This window comes from Monodelphis domestica, chromosome 8 (assembly GCF_027887165.1).
Source record: "Monodelphis domestica isolate mMonDom1 chromosome 8, mMonDom1.pri, whole genome shotgun sequence".
Classification (NCBI taxonomy): Eukaryota; Metazoa; Chordata; class Mammalia; order Didelphimorphia; family Didelphidae; genus Monodelphis; species Monodelphis domestica.
Genome location: NC_077234.1, coordinates 160,600,537 through 160,620,941, shown reverse-complemented (window position 1 = coordinate 160,620,941; position 20,405 = coordinate 160,600,537). Strand labels below are relative to the sequence as shown.

At 38.6% G+C, this 20,405-nt stretch overlaps 1 protein-coding gene across 6 annotated transcripts in view; it reads left to right on the top strand.

Annotated features, from left to right (window-relative positions):
• The first annotated feature begins 15,425 nt into the window (after positions 1–15,425).
• Positions 15,426–20,405, top strand: part of DZIP1 (DAZ interacting zinc finger protein 1) — a 108,087-nt gene continuing 103,107 nt past the window's right edge. For 4 of the 6 annotated variants that reach the window (XM_056807520.1, XM_056807521.1, XM_056807519.1 and 1 more), the window contains exons 1-3: positions 15,457–15,584; positions 19,095–19,387; positions 19,569–20,141. In XM_056807520.1, coding sequence (XP_056663498.1) covers positions 19,385–19,387; positions 19,569–20,141 — 576 coding nt within the window. In that variant the 5' untranslated portion in view covers positions 15,457–15,584; positions 19,095–19,384. Of the gene's footprint in view, positions 15,585–19,094; positions 19,388–19,568; positions 20,142–20,405 lie in introns of all 6 variants that reach the window. The other 2 variants (XM_007501387.3, XM_016424967.2) reach the window with 1 other exon arrangement.

The following is a 20,405-nucleotide window of genomic DNA, read 5'->3' as shown; positions in this document are numbered from 1 at the left end:
TTCCTTTTTGACATTGTTGCCTTCTTCTGAATTTGTATTTTGGCCTTCCCTGTCATTAAGATAACCTTCTAAGTTTGGGTTTCTTTTTTTTTTTAATCTTTTGCTAATTTTCTAGACGTTTTTCCTCCCCCACTTACTTTATCTATATGTTGAGGTACTTCTTTGCTCCTTGGGTAGGAAGTGCATTGCTCTAAGCTTGCAGAGTATTCTTATTTGGTGCTTGAGGAGGAACTCATTGCCTTTGTTTCTCATAATATATCTGTCAAGGAGGTGGCCCTTCTGGCTTGCTTGGTAGAGATTTATAGTCTGTTTTATCCAGCTATATTCAGCACCCCATTTTAGCTGTACCCCTGTGGTTTCATGTGCTGGGCTGATCCCTGTTCTTCTGCTTCTCAGCCCCTGCTAAATGACTTGGGCTCTGCTGCCTCAAACCCTCTGCTGCCATGTTGGGAGTGTAGGGTATTCAGTCAGTTATATTACATTTTTATACAACAGTTTGTTCAGCAATTCTTCACCTGATGGGCACTCACTTTTTCTCATTCTTAGCCTCAACAAAAAATACTACTATACATATTTCCTTTCTACTGTCTTTGACCTTTTTCAAATTTATGCCTAATAGTAGTCAATGAGTATACACAATTTAGTGATTTTTATTCCAAAATTTCAAATTGTTGTCTATAAAAATTAGAACAGTGCATAATTCCACCAGTAGTGTGTTAATGTCCCTATCCTTTCCTTACCCCTCCAGCAGTTACCATTTTCCTCTTTTTTTGGTCATCTCTATTTATCTGATGAGTGTCAAAAAGTATCTTAGAGTTGTTCTAATGTGCTTTTTAAAAATTATTTTTAATTGTAAGAACTTTTTTTACTTGTTTGTTGAAAGCTTACATGTCTTTACTTGAAAATTGCCTGTTTGTATACTTTTACCTATTGGGCAATGATCTAATTGTCCTTGATCTAATATATTTATAATCATTTCTCTATATCCATCATCTAAATGTTAGCATGACTTAGGGAATAGAAAACTGACCCTTGGAACCAAGACTTGGGTTCTTATTCTAGGTTTGATATATAGTGACTGTGGAATCCTGAATGGAGCCACTTACCTTTTCAACACTCGAGGCAACTTTCTGTCTTTTTTCATGATCTTCCAAAGATTATTGACAGTTCCTTAGCCATCACACCTGCATTTCTCCCAATATTAAAGAATGTAGTTCATGTGGGCCAGGTAAGTTGAATTCACCAAGGGCAGGTAGAAACTTTCTTCCTCTTTCCTTACTTATCTTAAGCATCAGCTCCCTATTACTCCTTTATATTCTGCCCTTCCCAGTACAAATAATTTTTTCCTTGGTAGAGAAAATAAAAGCAAAGTAAAAGTTACATTCTTTTCATTGTCCATTATCACTGTTCCTTTTCCCCCAAGCATCACTCCTAGACTTTATTGGATCCTCTTTTTTCCTCCAAAATAGAATCCAAAAAAATGTTTTTCTTATTCTTAGTTTTTCTTCCTCGTCTCAACTCATTCTGAGCAATCCTGACACTATTTTGGTAAGAGTTTGTCACATTTTTTTTTATTCATTCTCTACTATTAAACCTTGATTCCATTTTCTCTACAGATCTTTTAAAAATTTAAGTTAGTTGCTGAGTCCTCTGTATATTCACAATGGGTTCCGTAGGCAACTCCTCTTTTTCTTTCTCATCAAAATTTATTCTCTCTTATAATGACATTCCCTTTATCATATTAATTACATTGAATTCTGCATACTTTTCTCTGAAAACTTCTAAATCTACTCTTCCAAATTCTATTTCAAAATTCCATCTCCCTGCCCCCCACCATTATTCTCTAATATACCTTCTGATGTGGAGTTGCCATTTCTCCAAAGTTTTCCATTATTTCCACCCTCAGAAATCAGTTCCTTTTTGGTCAAAATCAGATTCAGAGTAGAATGTTCCCCTGTTTATTCCTTCACCATTTGAAGTCTATCTCAGGGGAGTAAAAGTTCTGATATCTTCTGCCTCAGTGGAAAGATTTTGAATGTAATCCTAACAATAGCCTACATCTGCTTTTTGAGGACCTAAATATTATAACAGCGGTCACTTTTCAATGAATTATTTGTTAGTGGAAACCAACAAAACAAAGAAAGCTAAAAAAATTATCTCCTGCTTCTTTAGCAAATGAATCCAAATGGCATAAAAGGAGATAGGAGATCATAAGAATTGTACAGTTTTGAGACCATTACCAATTACCAATTAGCTTAGGTATTGGTACTCTAAATGTAAGATACTGTCCAGTGACGCACTAATGGATATGCTACTAGAGGAGCTAGATCACCTCTTTCTTCATATTTTTACTGAAAAAGTAAATCAGAAGACAAGAGGAAGTTGTAGCTAAATGGAAGGAATGCTTAGAGATTCTTCTTAAAGGGTACAGGGATTGATATAGTTGTTTGTTAAGCATTAGATAAAATAATTTCATGGAAAACCTGGTTAAATCATCTTGTAGAAGATTATTACAGACATACAGTTACTACCTTGAAGAGAGATACAATTTCTGTAGTAACATTTGAGTATTTAAAGTTGTGGATCATCAAAAAGACATTTAAGAAGCATCTGATCTCCCTCTAATTGGATGGTTCTTTCCAAAACTTCCATTTAAAGAAGACAGTCAAGCCAGTTATGTCTTATTCTTCTCTAGCTTATAATCAGGATTTTCCCTACCAGGTCTCTGAGCCAGGTACTTTCATTCCTTTCTTTTTGAGCTCTCTTTTATTTGCTTATTTTCCCTTATTAGTAAATAAGCCACTTATGGACAGACTTTTCCTTTCTGTTTGTATTTGTATTGTTTTCACTTAGCACAATTCCTGAAACATAGTACATGCTTAAAATATAAAAATAAGTTGTTAACTGACAACTATAGTGTATATGATTCAGGGATATGCTGATAAGTATTTAACAACCTGCTCTCCAGAATATAAGTATACAAGATATACTTTGTTTTATCTGTATAATTAACTGTTTCTCTATCACTTTCTCAAGTCTATAGACTCTCAACAAAACAATGTCAAGCCTAATTTGTAGCCTTTGATGATTTCTGAGGTACAAATGCTCATATTGAACACTTAACAATGACTATCCCAAGCTAGTATGAATAGGCTACAGAATTTTACAAATAAACTTTCACACAGGAGAAGTTGTATAGTGGATATCAGAAAATGAATATAGAGTTTATGTATATGTAAACTCTCTCTCTATAAGTATATATAGCAAGAATGAAGGATATCAGAGTGTCCGTGAATTCCTTCAATATTCCTACAATATTAAAAAAAAAAAACTAGAGGAAGTCCACCAGCACATTGGGAAGAATTTATGTAAGAACATGGACAAGAGTTTCCAGGATGAGGTGTAGATGGGGTGTAAATGGTACCTTTGGAAAAATACCCACTTTGATAAGATAATAGATCTATGAAAGTACAAAAGAGTTTACTCCTAAACACTTTTTAATTAACAAGTTCTATTTAAATGCACTCAGTATTTCAGTAGGGGAAACCTTTCTAATTACTTAGACTGGTTCACCTCCCAGTGATTTCCCAAGGGTTGGTTCAATTAGCTTTAGGAGATAATGTAACTAACTCATCAGTCATATTCCTATTAAACATTCTATTATAAAGTAAATAACCATCCACAAAATCAAACAAACAAATCATAATTGCCAGAAAGTTGACCACAAAAGCATGATTTTTTCAGTCACAGGGACCCAAGAAGCAGATAAAATATAAAATGGCCCTTTGTCCTTTGTGATCCCTTTCTGCTGCCAGAGTAACATTGTTTGAACATAAAACAAGAAAAAGAGGGTGCTACAAATCACTTAGTTTTTAGAACATCTAAATTTTAGCTGGTTACTTTGAATGTGAAGATCTTGCCCAAGAACCAAAATATTTATCTACTATTATAACACTTGATATTCATATTATACTGATAGTTCATACTGATATTTTCAGTATAAAATGAAAACAAAAGATCCACAATTTTGCAGCATTTTCAATCAGATATGATGGTTTTGGTACATGAAGAATTATACTGAAACTGTAGTATTTCCCAGAAGAATTAGATCAACCAAAGGTATACAACAATAGGCTTTCAGAGGTTTCATTTTATCTCCATCCTTATGATCTGGCCACTGGGGTTAGGAAGCTAGAAATTGCTACCATAGAAAGTTATAAGAATAGAATATTCCTGAAATTGGAGGGGATGACAGGTATGTCTAGAGAAGTATTAGAATAAGATTTGGGTTTTGTTTTGTTTTGTTTTTCAAAAAGTTAAGTTCTGGAAAGCTGCCTCTTGCCTTGGAATTTGCAGGCAGTGGGGATTGCAAGGAAGAGTTCTGTGGAATGCTGAAGAGGTATTTTATTTGATTCAACTGTCTTTTCTGAGGGCTCTGACCCACTGGAGCTTGGCAAAGGAGGAGACTTTCCTCTGGAGTTCTTGGCATTCCCTGTGCCAATTCGGGAATACCAATATCAGCATTTAGTACTGTGTGGCTGTGATCAGAGAGGTATTACCAACTGAGAAAGAAGCAAAGAAGATCTTTCTTTACTAGCCTCTGTGAACCTGACCATGTGGCGACAGACTCTGGACCCAAGTGGGACCAGAAGCCAATTTGGGCCCATTAGAGCCCACCTTGGAGGCAACATATAAGTTAATTGATAAGGATATTTAGAAGTAGGCTGGATCAGATAGTCGGGGATTCAAGATAGAATAAAGAGGATAGGAAAGTTTAGAGTTTACTCGAAGTGAGAAGAAAGGCCTTGAGGCCTAGAGGGGAGTGGGAAAAAGCTTAGTACCCCTGGTAGAATTTAGGGAACCCCTATTTTTGAAACTCTTATTACTATTCTGTCTTTCTTTTAAACCTTAACATAATATATAAGATTGTTTTTGTAATCTGTCTCCAAGGAGTTTTTTTGCCAGAGTCCAACTGTTATACAGCTCTCTTCAGTTCAAACGTGGACAGATTGCTTGAACAACAGTTACAAAGTAAGGGAATTTCAAATTGTTGTTCAAGCAATCAAGCAAGCGTTTTGAACTGAAAAGAGTTGTTTTTCCTACAGTTTATCATTTTCCCTTACAGTAGAGACAGACTATCTCAAAAACACTTGGGACCAGAAAAAAAAAATTGTTTTTTTGGACTATTCAACAAGTAAAAAAAAAAAAGAATGTCCTCACTGGTTATCCTTGGGTGAGCAAATACAAAAAGTTAGGTGAGTTGGTTTTGTTATGTATCTAAAGACAACAGAAAAATAATTTCATGGGTACTTGGTCATAGTGCTTGTAATGAGCATAAGCAAAAAAAAAATAGTCAAAGAGATAGGTTTAACTAATGTACCAGTAACTATTGCAGAGGATTTAATAATTTGGTAAGGCTTTCCAGACTACATCCATATGTCTATTGATATTCAGTTGGACTTTAATATGAAAGTGAGCACAGAAGATGGAGAAAAATTATATTGAAAGATATGCTTCAGGGTCAAGAAATAACATAGACCAAAGGCTTGTAGGCTGTTCACAAGTTGTCTATTTGCATATCAAGAACACTTTTTAACGAAGAAAGTTTAAAATTGATACATGTAATGAGCACTATATCACATCACAAAAAAAGTGACATTGATTTTATCTTAACATAGAAGAAAAAACTATTAATTGATGTAGACATTCCTTCAGAATCAGATATCTACATGTAATAAAATAATTAAGGTTAAAATTAAAATTAATTATAATTAAGGTTAAAATGATTAAGGTTAAAATCTATACTAATTGGGAAGTCTCAGGGCTAAGGTTTTATGTATCTTCTCAGATTAAGTTACCTATTGCTATCAAAGACCCTCATTATAACACAAAAAAATTAATACTTATTTAGGAAAAATATAAATAGAAAATATCATGTTCAATTATAAAAGTTCCAACTTGCTCATTTGAAGAAGCTGTTGATTCTCCAAAAAGAAAAAAATGAGGAATGAATAGAAAAATATTTAAGTGCTTACTGTGTACACTGGCTAGGTGCTGGGAATACAATCACCAGCAAGCAAGATAGTCCCTTAAAGGTACTTACATTCTAATAGAAAAAGACTATATATAGAGAAACTAGGGTAAAAAAAAAGGTAGTGCCAGTACTAGTGTCTAGGAGCATGGTTGAGACCAAGAAAAGGCAACACAAAATAAAAGAGGCTGGCTCTCTCTTCCAGATAGATGAGGCAAAGACCCAGGGTACTCTAATTGTTTAGACTCTGGATTAGAAAGAAATTAGGCATTTGTAGAACATCTAGCATTTAACAAAAAGAGGTTTACTTAATAGTATAGTATGAAAAGGCTATCCAGCAAGGATATAGAATTGATTTGTTTGGGTGTAGCTCAGTTCAATAGTAAAAGGTCTGCTCAGAAGCACATTTCAGTCCTGAGGAGCCTCTAACACTTTGTAGCTAGAATTTTGAACTTAAGTAACATGTAGACTACCTGAAAGGTTCAAGGCTTAGTTGCTAGGCCAATTAATTTCCAAGGATGCATGCATGGTGTGATAGAGGCTGGCACTAGAGAAAAAGTGCCAGACTAAAGAGTATGTGAAATTGATCACCTCGATGGGGGAGGGGCCCCAGGAGTGGATTTCAGAGGAAGAGTAGTCTCTGGCTGAGAGAAAAGAGAGGTTCGGTCTTGAAAAGCTGAGGAGAGAAGGTGAGGAAAAGATTTTCTCCTGAGGGCTATCCACTTTTTCCTACTGGTGACTGGAAATCTTTCCCCCCAACACTTCCCAATCGAAGGGACTTTCTGAAGAGAAACCTGAGCAGACTTTACCTCAGCTCCGGTTGCCCTATAATTTATATGCCCAGGGGTGAGTCAACCTGACTTTCTCTCAGGGGGCCCAGGCTGCCAAGGCCCGAGTTCCTTACAAACTTGAGGAGGGAGGGAAAGGGTTTAGATAGAGACAGGGACCCCCTTTATCCTACTTTCCTTTTCCCATTCTTCCCTGCCCATTCTTCCCTTTTGTATTTCCTGATTGAGTTGACATTAAAAGTTATCTGTTCCCCAAGATGAGTGTGAGTGAATGGAATTGAGGGGAGACCTTTTGGTCTCGAGTAGTGGAGGGGGGACAAGAGGGACAAGAGCAAATTGGGGAGAGCAGCTTTAGCTAAGGAGGGAAGACAGAAGGGAGAAAATCTTCAAACCCCTCTCCACTCTCTGAACCAACCTGTTACATCTGCTGACTCCCCTGAACCCTGCTTTGAGAAAGGGGTTCTCCTTAATTTCCCCCTCTCCATTCCAAAAGTCTAAGCTTCCCTCAGGGTACAAAACTTCCCTCCTTTTATCTTTTTTTAATACAATGGACAGTTTTTTAAGTAAAGGCTAGACCAGCCCTCATTTCTAGGCCCCTTATTAAATATATCTCCTGCCACAGGAAGGGAGACACTGGACTCTATAAGTTCAATTAGGAGGCTATTAAAATAGTCCAGAGAAAGATGATAAAGGTCTGACCTAGGAAAGTATGTAAATGGAAAGAAGGGGACAAATGGGAAATATATTTTGGAGGTTAAATACACAAACCTTGGCAACTGATTGGGTATGAGAACAAGGAAGGGTGAAGGGTTAAAAATCACTCTTAAGTTGTTGACCTAATTGACTAGAAGGATGGTGGTCCCTTCAAAAGAAATAGTAAAGATTGGAGGTAGAGTTTAGGAGTTGAAGAGGAGTTTTGTTTTGAATATGAGAAGTTTGACATTTCTGTGGAATATTCAGATGTAGATATCTGTCAGATAGTTGCTGATGTAGAACTCAGAAGAAAAGAAGTATACACATATTAGATTAATATATATGGAGTATATAATTGAGCCCATTGGAGTTGATGAAATTATTAGGAGGGAATGAAAAGAAGATACCCTCTATGGTACCCAAGGTCAGGGTACAGGGTTTAAATTCTGATTTTACAAAGAAGTGGTTAGAAAGGTGGGAGGAAGTCCAGGAGAAAGATATCATAAAAATCTAGAGAGGAAAGAGGATCCTGGAATACAGAGTGATCAATAGTGGACAAATGCTGAAGAAAAGACCAAGAAAAACCTGGCTTGAGAATAGGCCATTGGATTTAACAATTAAAATATTGTTAGTAACCTTGGAGGTAATAATATCTGGGTGGTAGGAACATAAGGTAGATTACAAAATACAAAATAAACATGCTTATCCAAATTATTTGCCAAGATTGTGAATTTCAAGTTGGAGAAAGATTCTTGATGGATGATGAGGTCTTCCAGATGCTTCTTTTTATGAATCATATTGTCTTGACTTCATTAAAACATCATAGGGTCTCTTTAGTAAGACCTATAGCTACTTAAAAGAGATCAGATTAGTGACCCACACAGCAATAACCAAATAGAGAAGGAATGCATATTGTCAGAATTTATGACAAGTAACTAATGAATCCTTTGAATTAAATGATTAGTAAATATATATCTTGGACAGACGATAAGCAAATCAAAAGCTGGATAGTAAGACTAGATTATGATGGACCATCTTAGAAAATTGCCCAGGGCTCTAAGTTGGCTACCTGGTCACAAAGGGTCCTCTGGCATTCAGGGGATGCCATTCAGCTATGATTCATAAAAAGCCAAAAGCTCAAGATAATCACAATTGAAGATAACACTGAATGAAACTTAAAGGGGTACTGTGGTGTTAATTAGACAGTAGCATTCAACTTTTTTTAAGTATTTAATTGATATCTTTTATTTTTACATCATTTTCATGTCTGAAACTACCCATTCTTCCTTCTTTTCCCTACACAGCAAGCCATTCTTTTGTTATCCAAAGATTTAAAAAAGAAAAGGAGAAAAAGCATTTCAGCAGAACCAGTCAACATATCACCAAGTTTAACAATTATATACATTATAGACCCTCACCTCTGCAAAGAAGGGCCAGAGATGTATCTACTCAACTCTTTTCCAGGACTACTCTTGATTGTAATAATTAAATAGCATTTATTTTCCTTTTTGTTCTTTCTGTTTTCATTATTACAGAAATTGTGTGTTTTGCTTTCCTGTTTTTTGTTATTTCAGTATGCAGTGATTTTTTTAAACCCTTATTTTTCCATCCTATAATCAATACTATGTATTATATATTAGCTCTAAGGCAGAAGAGCAGTAAGGGCTAGGCAATGGGAGTGAAGTGACTTGCCCAGGGTCACACACAGCTAGGAAGTGTCTAAGGCCAGATTTGAACCTAGACCTCTGATCTCTAGTCCTGGCTCTCAATTTATTGAGCTATCCAGCGGTTCCCTATGCATTAATTTTTTTTAATTTTCATTTGTGAATTCTTCATATTGGTTATTTTTCCACATGTGTCATAATTTTATCCTGATGTAATACCAGGATTTTAGGAAGGGAAAACACATAAGGATTAACATTTAAATAGTTTGTATTTATTTGAGATGGGGGAGAGGGTTTTGGGGAAGGAAAGTGAGGGAGAGGATGATCTTATCTTTATATCCTTAATTTTAACTCCTAAATTATTAATTCTATCTAAGTACACTAATATCCTAATGTCAAATCAAACAGGGAAGCTGAATCTTACAATAGTCTCTGGGAGCCAAAAAAGGAATCCAAGGTGAAATGTCCACAGGTGATAACTCCTCCAAGTTGAAGACAGCTCCTCAATCCCTGACCAGCAGATGATTGAAGAATAAATCCTCACCACAGCCAAAGGATCTTCACAGGTTCAAGTCTTGGGAATTGATCTTCTGACAAGATTCAGTCACACTTCTCTCTCTTTTCCTCTCCAGATCCAGAGAGATAGTTTTTCTCCCAACTGAATCCCAAAGATTCCAAGACTTCCATGCTCATAAGATTCCAGTCACATGCTCCTGTTGATCAAACCCTTGCAAATCATAACTACACTGATTATAAAACCCTTGTGCCCAAAAGGGGACTACCCCCTGTAAGAATTGGAATAATATTTCTACTCATATATATATATATGTATATATATATATATATATTTTATCAAGTTTTTCCTCTATAAATTATTCCTCTAAGTAACCTGACCACGTGCTCTGTTCCCGACTTCTTCCTTCTTTGTTCTCTTCTTGCTTCTCTCCCCTCTAAAGCCCAAAGCCTTGACTTTTATTGACGTACAGCATGCACACCGATGCAAAACCTGGCACAACTGTGTTATGTCAGGAATGTTTGATGGACAGGTCAAGCTACTCAAGAGGGGGATGGGATGAACTTCCTTGACACCATCCTCCTGCAATCCTTTGGGAAACCAGCATCCCCAATGGATCATTTAAATTTATCTTATAACTCTAAATACCTTCTAGATAAAAGTACATACAATTTTGCATTTTTCTAAGAAAAAAGCTATAATTGTTAGAGATGAGAGTAAAAGAAAAAAAATGGATTGATATATGTATTGACAAAATGCCAATTAGGAGGTGGTCCCCTTTGGCATTAGAGTCTACATTCAGATTAAGTATGTTCAATCCCCTTCAATTCAGTTCATTATATCCCAAAGTTCATTCTGGATCTTTTTATGAGATATGTGACTTCTTCAGCCATCTTTTCAGCACTTTCTCCAAAAGGATCTGCTTTCTTGATTTTTGGATGTTGGCAAGTTTCTTTTCTTGAAATTTCTCCAAAAATTTTTAAATCTTGGATTTTAGGATAATTACACAATCCCCCCTGAGAAGGGTGTTGACTACATCACACTGGGGTGCATTATGAGGTATATGAAACAATTGTCAAAAGAAAAACAAAAGCAAACCACCCAAAAGATAAATCCCAAAATAAAAAACAAAAATTAAATTCTGTATAAAAATAAGAAGTACAGAAATGATAAAAAAATATAATGAAAATTTTACATGTATAAAAATTTTAGTAAAATAAATAAACCTTCAACAGGTTCTTGAATCACAGCAAGGGCCAATTAAAGTGAGTTATGTCCCCAAAACCTGTAGGACAATTGCAGCAATATAGCACTTTACGTATTTGCAGCCAGGACTACAGAAAATTGCCAAACTATAAGAGAGAAAGGACTAAGTTTCAGCAGCAAATGTGAAAATCATTCCCTGGTCTGATTTTACCATCACTGTCAGGGATATGGGGAGCCAGGATGATAGCCAATCTGAGGTTCTTGACTCAGAATATTGCACATGGAGTGTGGTACAAGGGAGTCCTTCATCTTAACATATGTCAAGTGCCACAACCTTGATTCTCACACTAGGTTCAAGACCTTTGTATTGGCATAGAAGTTCAACAATCCTCCCAGGATGAGTTTTGATCTGTGTTAACCTCGTGCTACTTGGCACTGTATATTGGCTCTTTTGTTCCCTTCTCTTGTAATCAGACATAATCACTAAACAAAGTCCCATAACTTTTATCAATGTATGGCAGGTTTCCATAGTTGAAAACTTTTGGATATGCATAGTTACTAGGGCTAATAGATACTATAAATTTATACTGTGAATTTTACCTTTCAAATCAAAACATTAATACTGATTTCATATGCTTCAAGTATCACCAAGGTTAGGAAAAAATAAAACAAATATTCCATTACAAACATAAATAGAAAAAAATTTAAAAATTTCATAATTTCACAGTTCACATTACATATGACAATGTGTTAGCCAAGCAGAGGCACAATACAAAAGGTGCTCACTCAAAAATGAAATTTATATCCCTCTTAACTTGTCCAGGATCCACAGTGTGAGTGTACATAATTTTTTCATGAAGTAAAAACCTTTTAAAAGAAGTAGTAAAACAACTAATACAGACTCTAAGAAGTACCAAAATTCCCAAAATTATGAGTCTACCCATTTAATGACAATAGCAAAAAAACCCACTATCATTAGGATTCACATAACTTGCTGTGTGACATGTAAAAAACCTTTGAAATAATAAATATTTGTCACAAGTTCTACAGATTTAGCCAATCTTTCAACCTTTGAAAAGATATAATAATATCAACAAAGTCTATTATTATCATCATTCCAAAATTTGGTAGGAGAGAAACCAAAAAACCCCTCTGTACTGTTGATGAAGAATTTCAAATATAAGAAATCCATTTCAAAGTTACTAGGCTTCACAGGAAAAATAATTCCCACCTCCTGGATGAGATTATAACATATCACAGGGTAACCAAGTCATTTGGGCACTTCCCTCCCTCTTGGTATGAGACTGTAACAGTGTAACAGAACTGTCCCCAATATGTCCCACCCATTTTCACATGGAGCTGAGGACTAAAAAGCAAAAATCACTGCAGGTGTGTCACCCATTACATTTACAATAAATGCAGAGATGGGAAAATACAACAATGTCATTTCACTTTATTTCATCTACAAGTGGACCCTTACCTCTTGTTACAAACAACTCAGAGGCAGGCAAATGATCAGTCAGAGATAGGGATGCTCACAGACATCTGAAAACTACTTTCCCCCCCCCCTAAACATTATTTTATTTGGTCATTTTCAAACATTATTCATTGGAAACAAAGATCATTTTCTTTTCCTCCCTCCCCCCCCCCCAACACCCCTCTCATAGCTGACGCGCAATTCCACTGGATATCACATGTGTCCTTGATTTTAACCCATTTCCATGTTTTTGGTATTTGCATTAGGGTGTTCATTTAGAGTCTCTGCTCAATCATATTCCCTCAACCCCTGTAGTTAAGCAGTTGCGTTTGTCCTCTGCTTGTGGGTAGTGTTTTTTCTCCTAGATCCCTGCAGATTGTTCAGGGACATTGCATTGACACTAATGGAGAAGTCCATTACATTCGATTGTACCACACTGGATCAGTCTCTGTGTATAAGGTTCTCCTGGTTCTGCTCCTCTCACTCTGCATCACTTCCTGGAGGTTGTTCCAGTCTCCATGGAATTCCTCCACTTTATTATCCCTTTGAGCTCAATAGTATTCCATCACCAACATATACCACAATTTGTTCAGCCATTCCCCAATTGAAGGGCATCCCCTCATATTCCAATTTTTGGCCACCACAAAGAGCACAGCTATGAATATTCTTGTACAAGTCTTTTTCCTTATTATCTCTTTGGGGTACAAACCCAGCAGTGCTATGGCTGAATCAAAGGGCAGACAGTCTTTTATTGCCCTTTGGGCATAGTTCCAAATTGCCCTCCAAAATGGCTAGATCAATTCACAACCCCACCAGCAATGAATTAGTGTCCCTACTTTGCCACATCCCCTCCATCATTCATTACTTTCCTTTTCTGTCATATTAGCCAATCTGCTATGTGTGAGGTGATACCGCGAGTTGTTTTGATTTGCATCTCTCTGATTATGAGAGATTTAGAGCACTTTTTCATGTGCTTATTAATAGTTTTGATTTCTTTATCTGAAAACTGCCTATTCATGTCCCTTGCCTATTTTTCAATTGGAGAATGGCTTGCTTTTTTTGTACAATTGATTTAGCTCTTTGTAAATTTGAGTAATTAAACCTTTGTCAGAGGTTTTTATGAAGATTGTTTCCCAATTTGTTGCTTCCCTTCTGATTTTAGTTACATTGGTTTTGTTTGTACAAAAGCTTTTTAATTTGATATAGTCAATATTATTTATTTTACATTTTGTGACTCTTTCTAAGTCTTGCTTGGTTTTAAAGTCTTTCCTTTCCCAAAGATCTGACATGTATACTATTCTGTGTTCACCTAATTTGCTTATAGTTTCCTTCTTTATATTCAAGTCATTCACCCATTCTGAGTTTATCTTGTTGTAGGGTGTGAGATGTTGATCCAAACGTAATCTCTCCCATACTGTCTTCTAATTTTCCCTCACTTCACTATAGAAGGGCTGGTAAGCTTGTTAAAATCTGTCTCTTTGGCTACATTTTCCCACTTTCACTCTTTCCACATATTTGTAAATAAAGCTGCTAAAAGTAATTTTGATTTAAGCTATAATATTTTAAATTCAGGGACCACAATATTACTTCATAACTATCATATTTAGCATAAAACTCCAATTTAAACTTTTATATTACAAAGAAAAATTCTCAAAATAGGTGATTTAAAAACCACATTTTTTATGTACTCAGGTTTTAGTTTATGTCAAATTGGGAAACCCTGTCCACAGAAAAAAACACAAACAACTAACCACTGATAAACCATAGCTATAGCTACAGAATTTAAGCTTTATTGAAAAAAATCTTTTCATTTCCTAAGTTGTTTTCATTTTCCACTTTAGAACCATTCATCTCATAATACCTTATATTTCTGCCCTGGCATATTTCTTTAAAGAAGTTAGGCAGAAGCTTGGAATCTTTCTTTGAATTCAAAGCATCTTTTCACTTAATTTCAACTCTACATTTACACATTTAAATAAGAAACATCCCAGCAGTATTTTTATATAGCATATATATTTATGTTTATTATGATCAGAACATAGATTCACTGTGTACAGAAATCAGTGAGCCTGAACAGCAGTTTCAGTAATCATATATACACTTTTGGGTTACATAAGCAAGATGAGTACAACGGAATTTCAAACAGGATTTTCAATAAGGAAAGATGATAATTTACAGACCAAACAGCAGAAGGGGAAGATCTTATGTCAGGTAGAACAGGAAACTAGCTGGTAAAAACCAGAATATAGTATATATTTTAAAATCAAAAATGGAAGTTAAAAAGAACTCTACTAAAGAAAATCCTATCCCTACTTGTTAACATGAAACCATAACAAGCAAGACCAGAAGGAAGCTTTGTAAAAACTCTCAAGGCCATTCTTTTGACTAGCTGAAGCAGGTGGTGAAAATGTAGCCTGATTTCATAAGTCTTGTCCCCAAATATTTTCCTTATTTCCTAAAATGATTGAAATTTCATTATTAGATGATGTTAATGTTTTTAAACTTCACCATCCTTCAGAGGCCTGGATATCTGAACTCCATTCCCTCTATCAAGTCACTGACAGTGTGACTTTGGACACTCTGAACCTCAGTTCCCACATCTGCTAAACTAAGTGGTTAAACTAAGTAGATGATTAGATCTTTTCCAACTGTGGAGTTTTATGATTCAAATACAAAAGCTTCTGGAAGATGGCACCCCCCCAAGGCTTTTTATTAGCTAACATCTTAAATGTAATAGAGCACTAGCAAAGGGAAAAGGCTTCCACTTAAGGGGCAACCAGAGAGGGTAGATTTGTGTTAAGGGGGGGAAAAGGGTGAGTGGGAAGGGGAGGGGCTGAAGTCCCAGGATAGGTGGAGGGAGCTGGGATGGAGCCAAAGGCAGTTTTCATCTATCTCACAATTTTGGATCTAAGTCTAGCTCAGGACTTGATTCGTTCCAAGCCCAATTAAAGCAAGTCTGTACAGGATTTCTTTTTGAAAAGTGTTCTCCAGGCATGGTAGCATTCAGCTCTGGCACAAGGAACCACGTGTCTGAACAAGAGGCTGGATTGGTGGAGCATTTTTCAGTGCTGCGGTATGCGCACAGCTCAGCCCAGCTTGCAGAAAAGGGGGAGAAGTAGAAGAGAGGAGAGAACGGAAGGGAGGGCGTGGAGAAGCCTGAGTTTGGAAGGGAAGCTGTTTTCACCACGGCTCCAGGCGGCCAGAGGGTTGGGTAAGGCATCAATCATTCGACTTCTCCGCAATTCAGCCTTACAGGATCAAGTTCATCGCCAGATCCAAAAGAAAGGGAGGCAGCTGAAAGCCTTTTCCAGCCCCCAAGTGTCTTCTTTGCTTCCTTGGGAGTATATCCCCCGGGAGGAAACCGCCAGCTGCATGGCTGCACTTCATCCCCTTCTCCTTTCTTCTTATTCCACTTCCAGTTGCCGGGTCGGGATGCTAGGTCTCTGCTACTACTAGGAAGGAATTGTTAGAGCAGGGTTCCCGGTGGGGATGAGGGGGACAACAGTGGGAATGAAAGGCGGGGGGTGGGGGTGAGGGGTTACAACAGCGAATTCAGTCTTTGAATTGCGCTGTTTGCTTGGGCTTCCTTGAAGCCTGCCAGAATCTGCCTCCTAAAACATCTTCGCCTCTCTGGCACGGATCTACCGCGCTGCTCGCTCCCTTTGCATCTTCCCCAGGAGTGGCAGTCCAGGCTTCGATTCCCAGCCCTCCTTTTAACTGGGAGACGCGGGAGGAGCGGGTGGACTAGAATCTGAACCGGAACTCCCCTTCCTGCAACCTTTGTCTTTTGGGGGCTGATGCTTCTGTGGGGAAGCTGAAAGGGCCGATACTTAAGAGGTGTGGTGCACATTGCACCCAGGAGAGGGAGTTCCTCTGACTAAGGTCCCAGCTGTCTGGGAAGCCCCCGGGGGATGAGCAAAAGCCTGGGAAGGAGAATGCTTTCTCCCCTCTTTCCTGGCCCAGCCATTTTGTGAACCCAAGTCAGAACAGACCAGTACAGAGGCAGTCTTGGTGAAGGGTTCACAGAAATGAGTACAGCATCCACTGATTAATTATGAACCCTGCTCCTCCCTGCTTCCACTTAAAGACTTCCTTCTTAAATATTCGGGACGGGTGTCTTTTTTTCTTCACATCTTTCCATTGCCAAGGCAGGAGACTGGAGGAGAAATGAGTAGGTCTAAGAATTGTCAAAATTCATTCATCCGTTTCCTAGACAATATGGGTTTTCCTGGACTTTTCTTTCAGATTGTCTAAAAAGCCTAAAATCTTTCCCTTCAAATAATATTATTTCTTGGGAAGTTCCGGCTGTAGGATGGAGTCCGAATCAGTCTGAAAGACTGTAGTGTGGTGGCTAGAGAAATTAAAATTTGAAACATCTAGGAAACATATTCAAGCGCTAATTCTGACACATAGTAGCTGTGTGACCCTGGGCAAGTCACCTAACTTCACAGTGCTATTGGCACCTCAGAGAATATGTTGATCTGCATTAATAGGAGTTTTCTCAGCCAGGATTTCCCCATACTGCAGAAATCCCAGATCCAGTCCCTATCCTGTTTTGATTAATTATCTTTCTTCTCCTTAGTCTTTCTAGTTATTAAGGAAGAAGAAAAAAACAAAACATCCTTTCCTGGATTATTGACCTAGGCACTGCATATAATTGTGCATTAGGTTTGGCTTTTCCTGGAAGTGCTTGTTTCTATGGTAACTGCAAGCCAGCCTAGAAAGTTAAAAAACAAGACAGCTAGGTACAGTAAAAATCAACAAAATTTGAGCCAGAAGGGTTAATGTGAAATTCTGGCTCTACCACCTCTATGACTCTGGGCAAGTTATTTAACAGCAATGAGTTTTAATTTCCTAGATATACTAAATGACTTCTAAAAACTCCTTTCAATTCTAGTCTATGATCATCTGACTATAATCAGAAACTAGAAGGATGCAGGCCACTCATATAAATAAATGGTAGTGTCTGTTTACCTCATTTTAAGGATGAGAAAATTGAGTCACAGAGGGGGAAGTACTTTTGGTCAAGGTCACATATGGAATGGACAGATGGGACTAGAATCCAGGTGTTTCATTATAAGGCTTGCTTGTTCCCCCACTGCATCATATCTGCCTCCCAAATGATATATTTTTTTAACCATCCGACTCCCTATGTTTATTTTTCAACATTTTGAAAAACTATTTTATTGGAGGGGAAATTAATGACCTTGGGGAGAAGGTGGATAGAATAAGCATTTATTAAGCACCTGTAGTGTGCCAGGCACTTTACAAATATCTTATTCAAACCTTACAACCACAGTGGGACATAGATGCTATTATTATCCCCATTTTACAGTTGAGAAAACTGAGACAAAGAGGGGTTCACATAGCTAGTGGATGTCTGAGGGTAGATTTGAACTTAGGTCTTCCTGACTACAGGTCTAGGTTCTCATTTACTACACCAATTGTTTTGTAATTTTCTTTAAATATAATTTAAATTACATTGCAAACGCAAGGAGAAAGAAAGACTCCTTAGGTCATTGTGAGTGAATGTAATTTTAAAAAACCAAACATAAGATATAAAAATTCATATAAATTTTATTTCTATTAAAACTTTATAGTCAGTATCAGTGTGGTCATGAATATCTGAAATACTATATAGAATAATTTTATAAGTATATATAATCTAACAATGCCTATAATTAGGAATTGTGTCTTATTTCATTGGATGTGTTTTAAATTTTACTTGTGGTATGAAGCCATGAAAAGAGCTTTTAGGAGAGTTAGAATCCCAAATTACAAATTATGCTCATTTATTGATGTAGTTTTTTTAAAAGTCACAAAGACATGAGCAAATCAGGTTATTCCTTGCCTATTATTCCATTGCTCAAATGGGCAATCTCTACAAACTGGAGTCAGCAAAATGCTATGGATAAGGGCCTAATATAATGTGTGCTTTCCAAAGATAGATACCTACTCTCAGAGCCAAAACAAGGAACATGCATCTTCACAAAGGTTGGAAAATGCTCCCCCTAATGTTATAGCCACTGGAGGTTTTCAACCTTCCCTTCTAACAGGTGGGATTTAACTTACTAAAAACAAAACAGTACTGCCTGCTCTGTAGAGTAGACTTTTCTGCCTTTAAAATGTGGCTTATAGGAAGCAGTATTATGTTGCCCCACTCCTGACATCCTCCTCTATGTTGCTTTCAAGGTTACCTGACTCCATGGGTAATAAATGCCATATATTAAATCTCTGACTTTACTACTAAATTAGAAGCAATATTAACTTAAAAATTAAATATAAATAAAATTAAGTATAAGCAATAATGCAAATGCAAATCTTAATATTAAGGATTTCTCTTCACAATCACCCTTCCCACTCCCCGACTCGGGCCACTCAAAACATTATTCATTCCCCGCAATAAAGCTTTAAAGCTTGTACAAAGCCAAAGGTGAGTGGATATATTTCTAGGCTTAAAAACTGATTGTATTGAACTGGACAAAGGAAAAATCAGAGGGTGGTAGCCAGTTAGCACGAACCAGAACCCAAAACGTGGCCAAGAATCGTGAAAATAGCATTTCTTTTAGAAGCCAGAGCACAGGCTCTACGCTTTCCTGTGTGAGGCGGGGACTCCTAGTAAGCTGCAGTTCCCTTCGCGCGTGGGGTGTAGGGAGAGCAGGAGTGGGGATCGGTCAGCGGCCAACGTGCCCTCACTGGCAGTCCCAATCTTTTCTTGCAGGGGCTGTGGCTCGCGCTCCTGCAGCAGCCTCCCTGCCCGCCCCGGGCCAACCCAGCCCCGGGGCGCTGCCATAGCAACTGCCAGGACGCCCGGACCTTAGGCCAGCGCCGCCGCCGCCGCTGCCTGGGAACTAGCCTTCTTCCCGGGACCGAGAGTGCGGCGGCGGCGGCGGCGGCGGTGGCTGTAGCCGGAAGAGTCAAGAGGAGATAGAAGACTCGGCGGAGACCCTGTGTTGAGCAGGCTGCATCAGCGCCCGCCCCCTTCTGCAGCCAAGGGGTTGGCGCACCACCATGGTAAGACGAAGCCCGGCGGCTGGCTGGATGGAGCCCACCGGGGAGGAGGCGGGGTGTGCACCAGCTCGGAGGTCCCAGCGGGCAGTCTCCCGCTAACCTCCCCTTCCCACTCCTGGCCAGCCTTCAGCCGCCGTAGCCGTTTCTCTTTCCTTCTTTCTCTCTCCGTCCTCCTCCTCTGCAGCCCTTCCAGAAGCACGTCTACTATCCGTTTGTCAGCGGCACAGAGGGGCACGCGCCCTCCTCCACCTCGACGCTGCATTGTCCAGCCCGCTCCACAGGGGCCGGGGTGGCCGGCATGGCTTCTGCTGGAGCAGGGCCCTTCCCCTTCTTCCAGTTCCGGCCTCGGCTCGAGAGCGTGGACTGGAGGCGGCTCAGCGCGATCGACGTGGACAAGGTCGCGGGCGAACTGGACTTCCTCACCCTGCAGGAGAACATCATGAACATCACCTTCTGCAAGCTGGAGGATGAGAAATGCCATCACTGCCAAACCGGCGTGGACCCGGTGCTGTTGAAGCTCATCCGCTTGGCTCAATTCACCATCGAGTACCTGCTGCACTCGCAGGAGTTTCTCACTGCCCAGCTGCAAGCCTTGGAGGAGAGGCTGCGCCTGGCCCTGACCGACGGGGAGCAGAGCAAGAAGTTGCTGGCGAAACAGACTGCGGAGATGAAGGTGCTGAAGGAAGAGTGCAAACGAAGGAAAAGGATGATCTCCACCCAGCAGATGATGATTGAGGCAAAAGCCAGCTACTACCAGGTAGGCAACTGTCCTTGCCTTTGGGGTGGAAGCCCTATTGTTTTGCTTGAAAAGTCCAATGTTTATTTATTTATTTTGTACATTGATGCTTCTTTGGCTGAGATGAGCTGGGGAGGTTTTCCCTCCTAGCCTTGGAAAGTGTATCCTTTTATAGAGAAATAGCCCGTTTCAATGAATGCAGGAGTTTCCAGGGCTTTCTGCAGAATAGGTTGAACAAACAGATGGCACATACCCTTCGATTGTAATCCAAGGGATGAATGACGA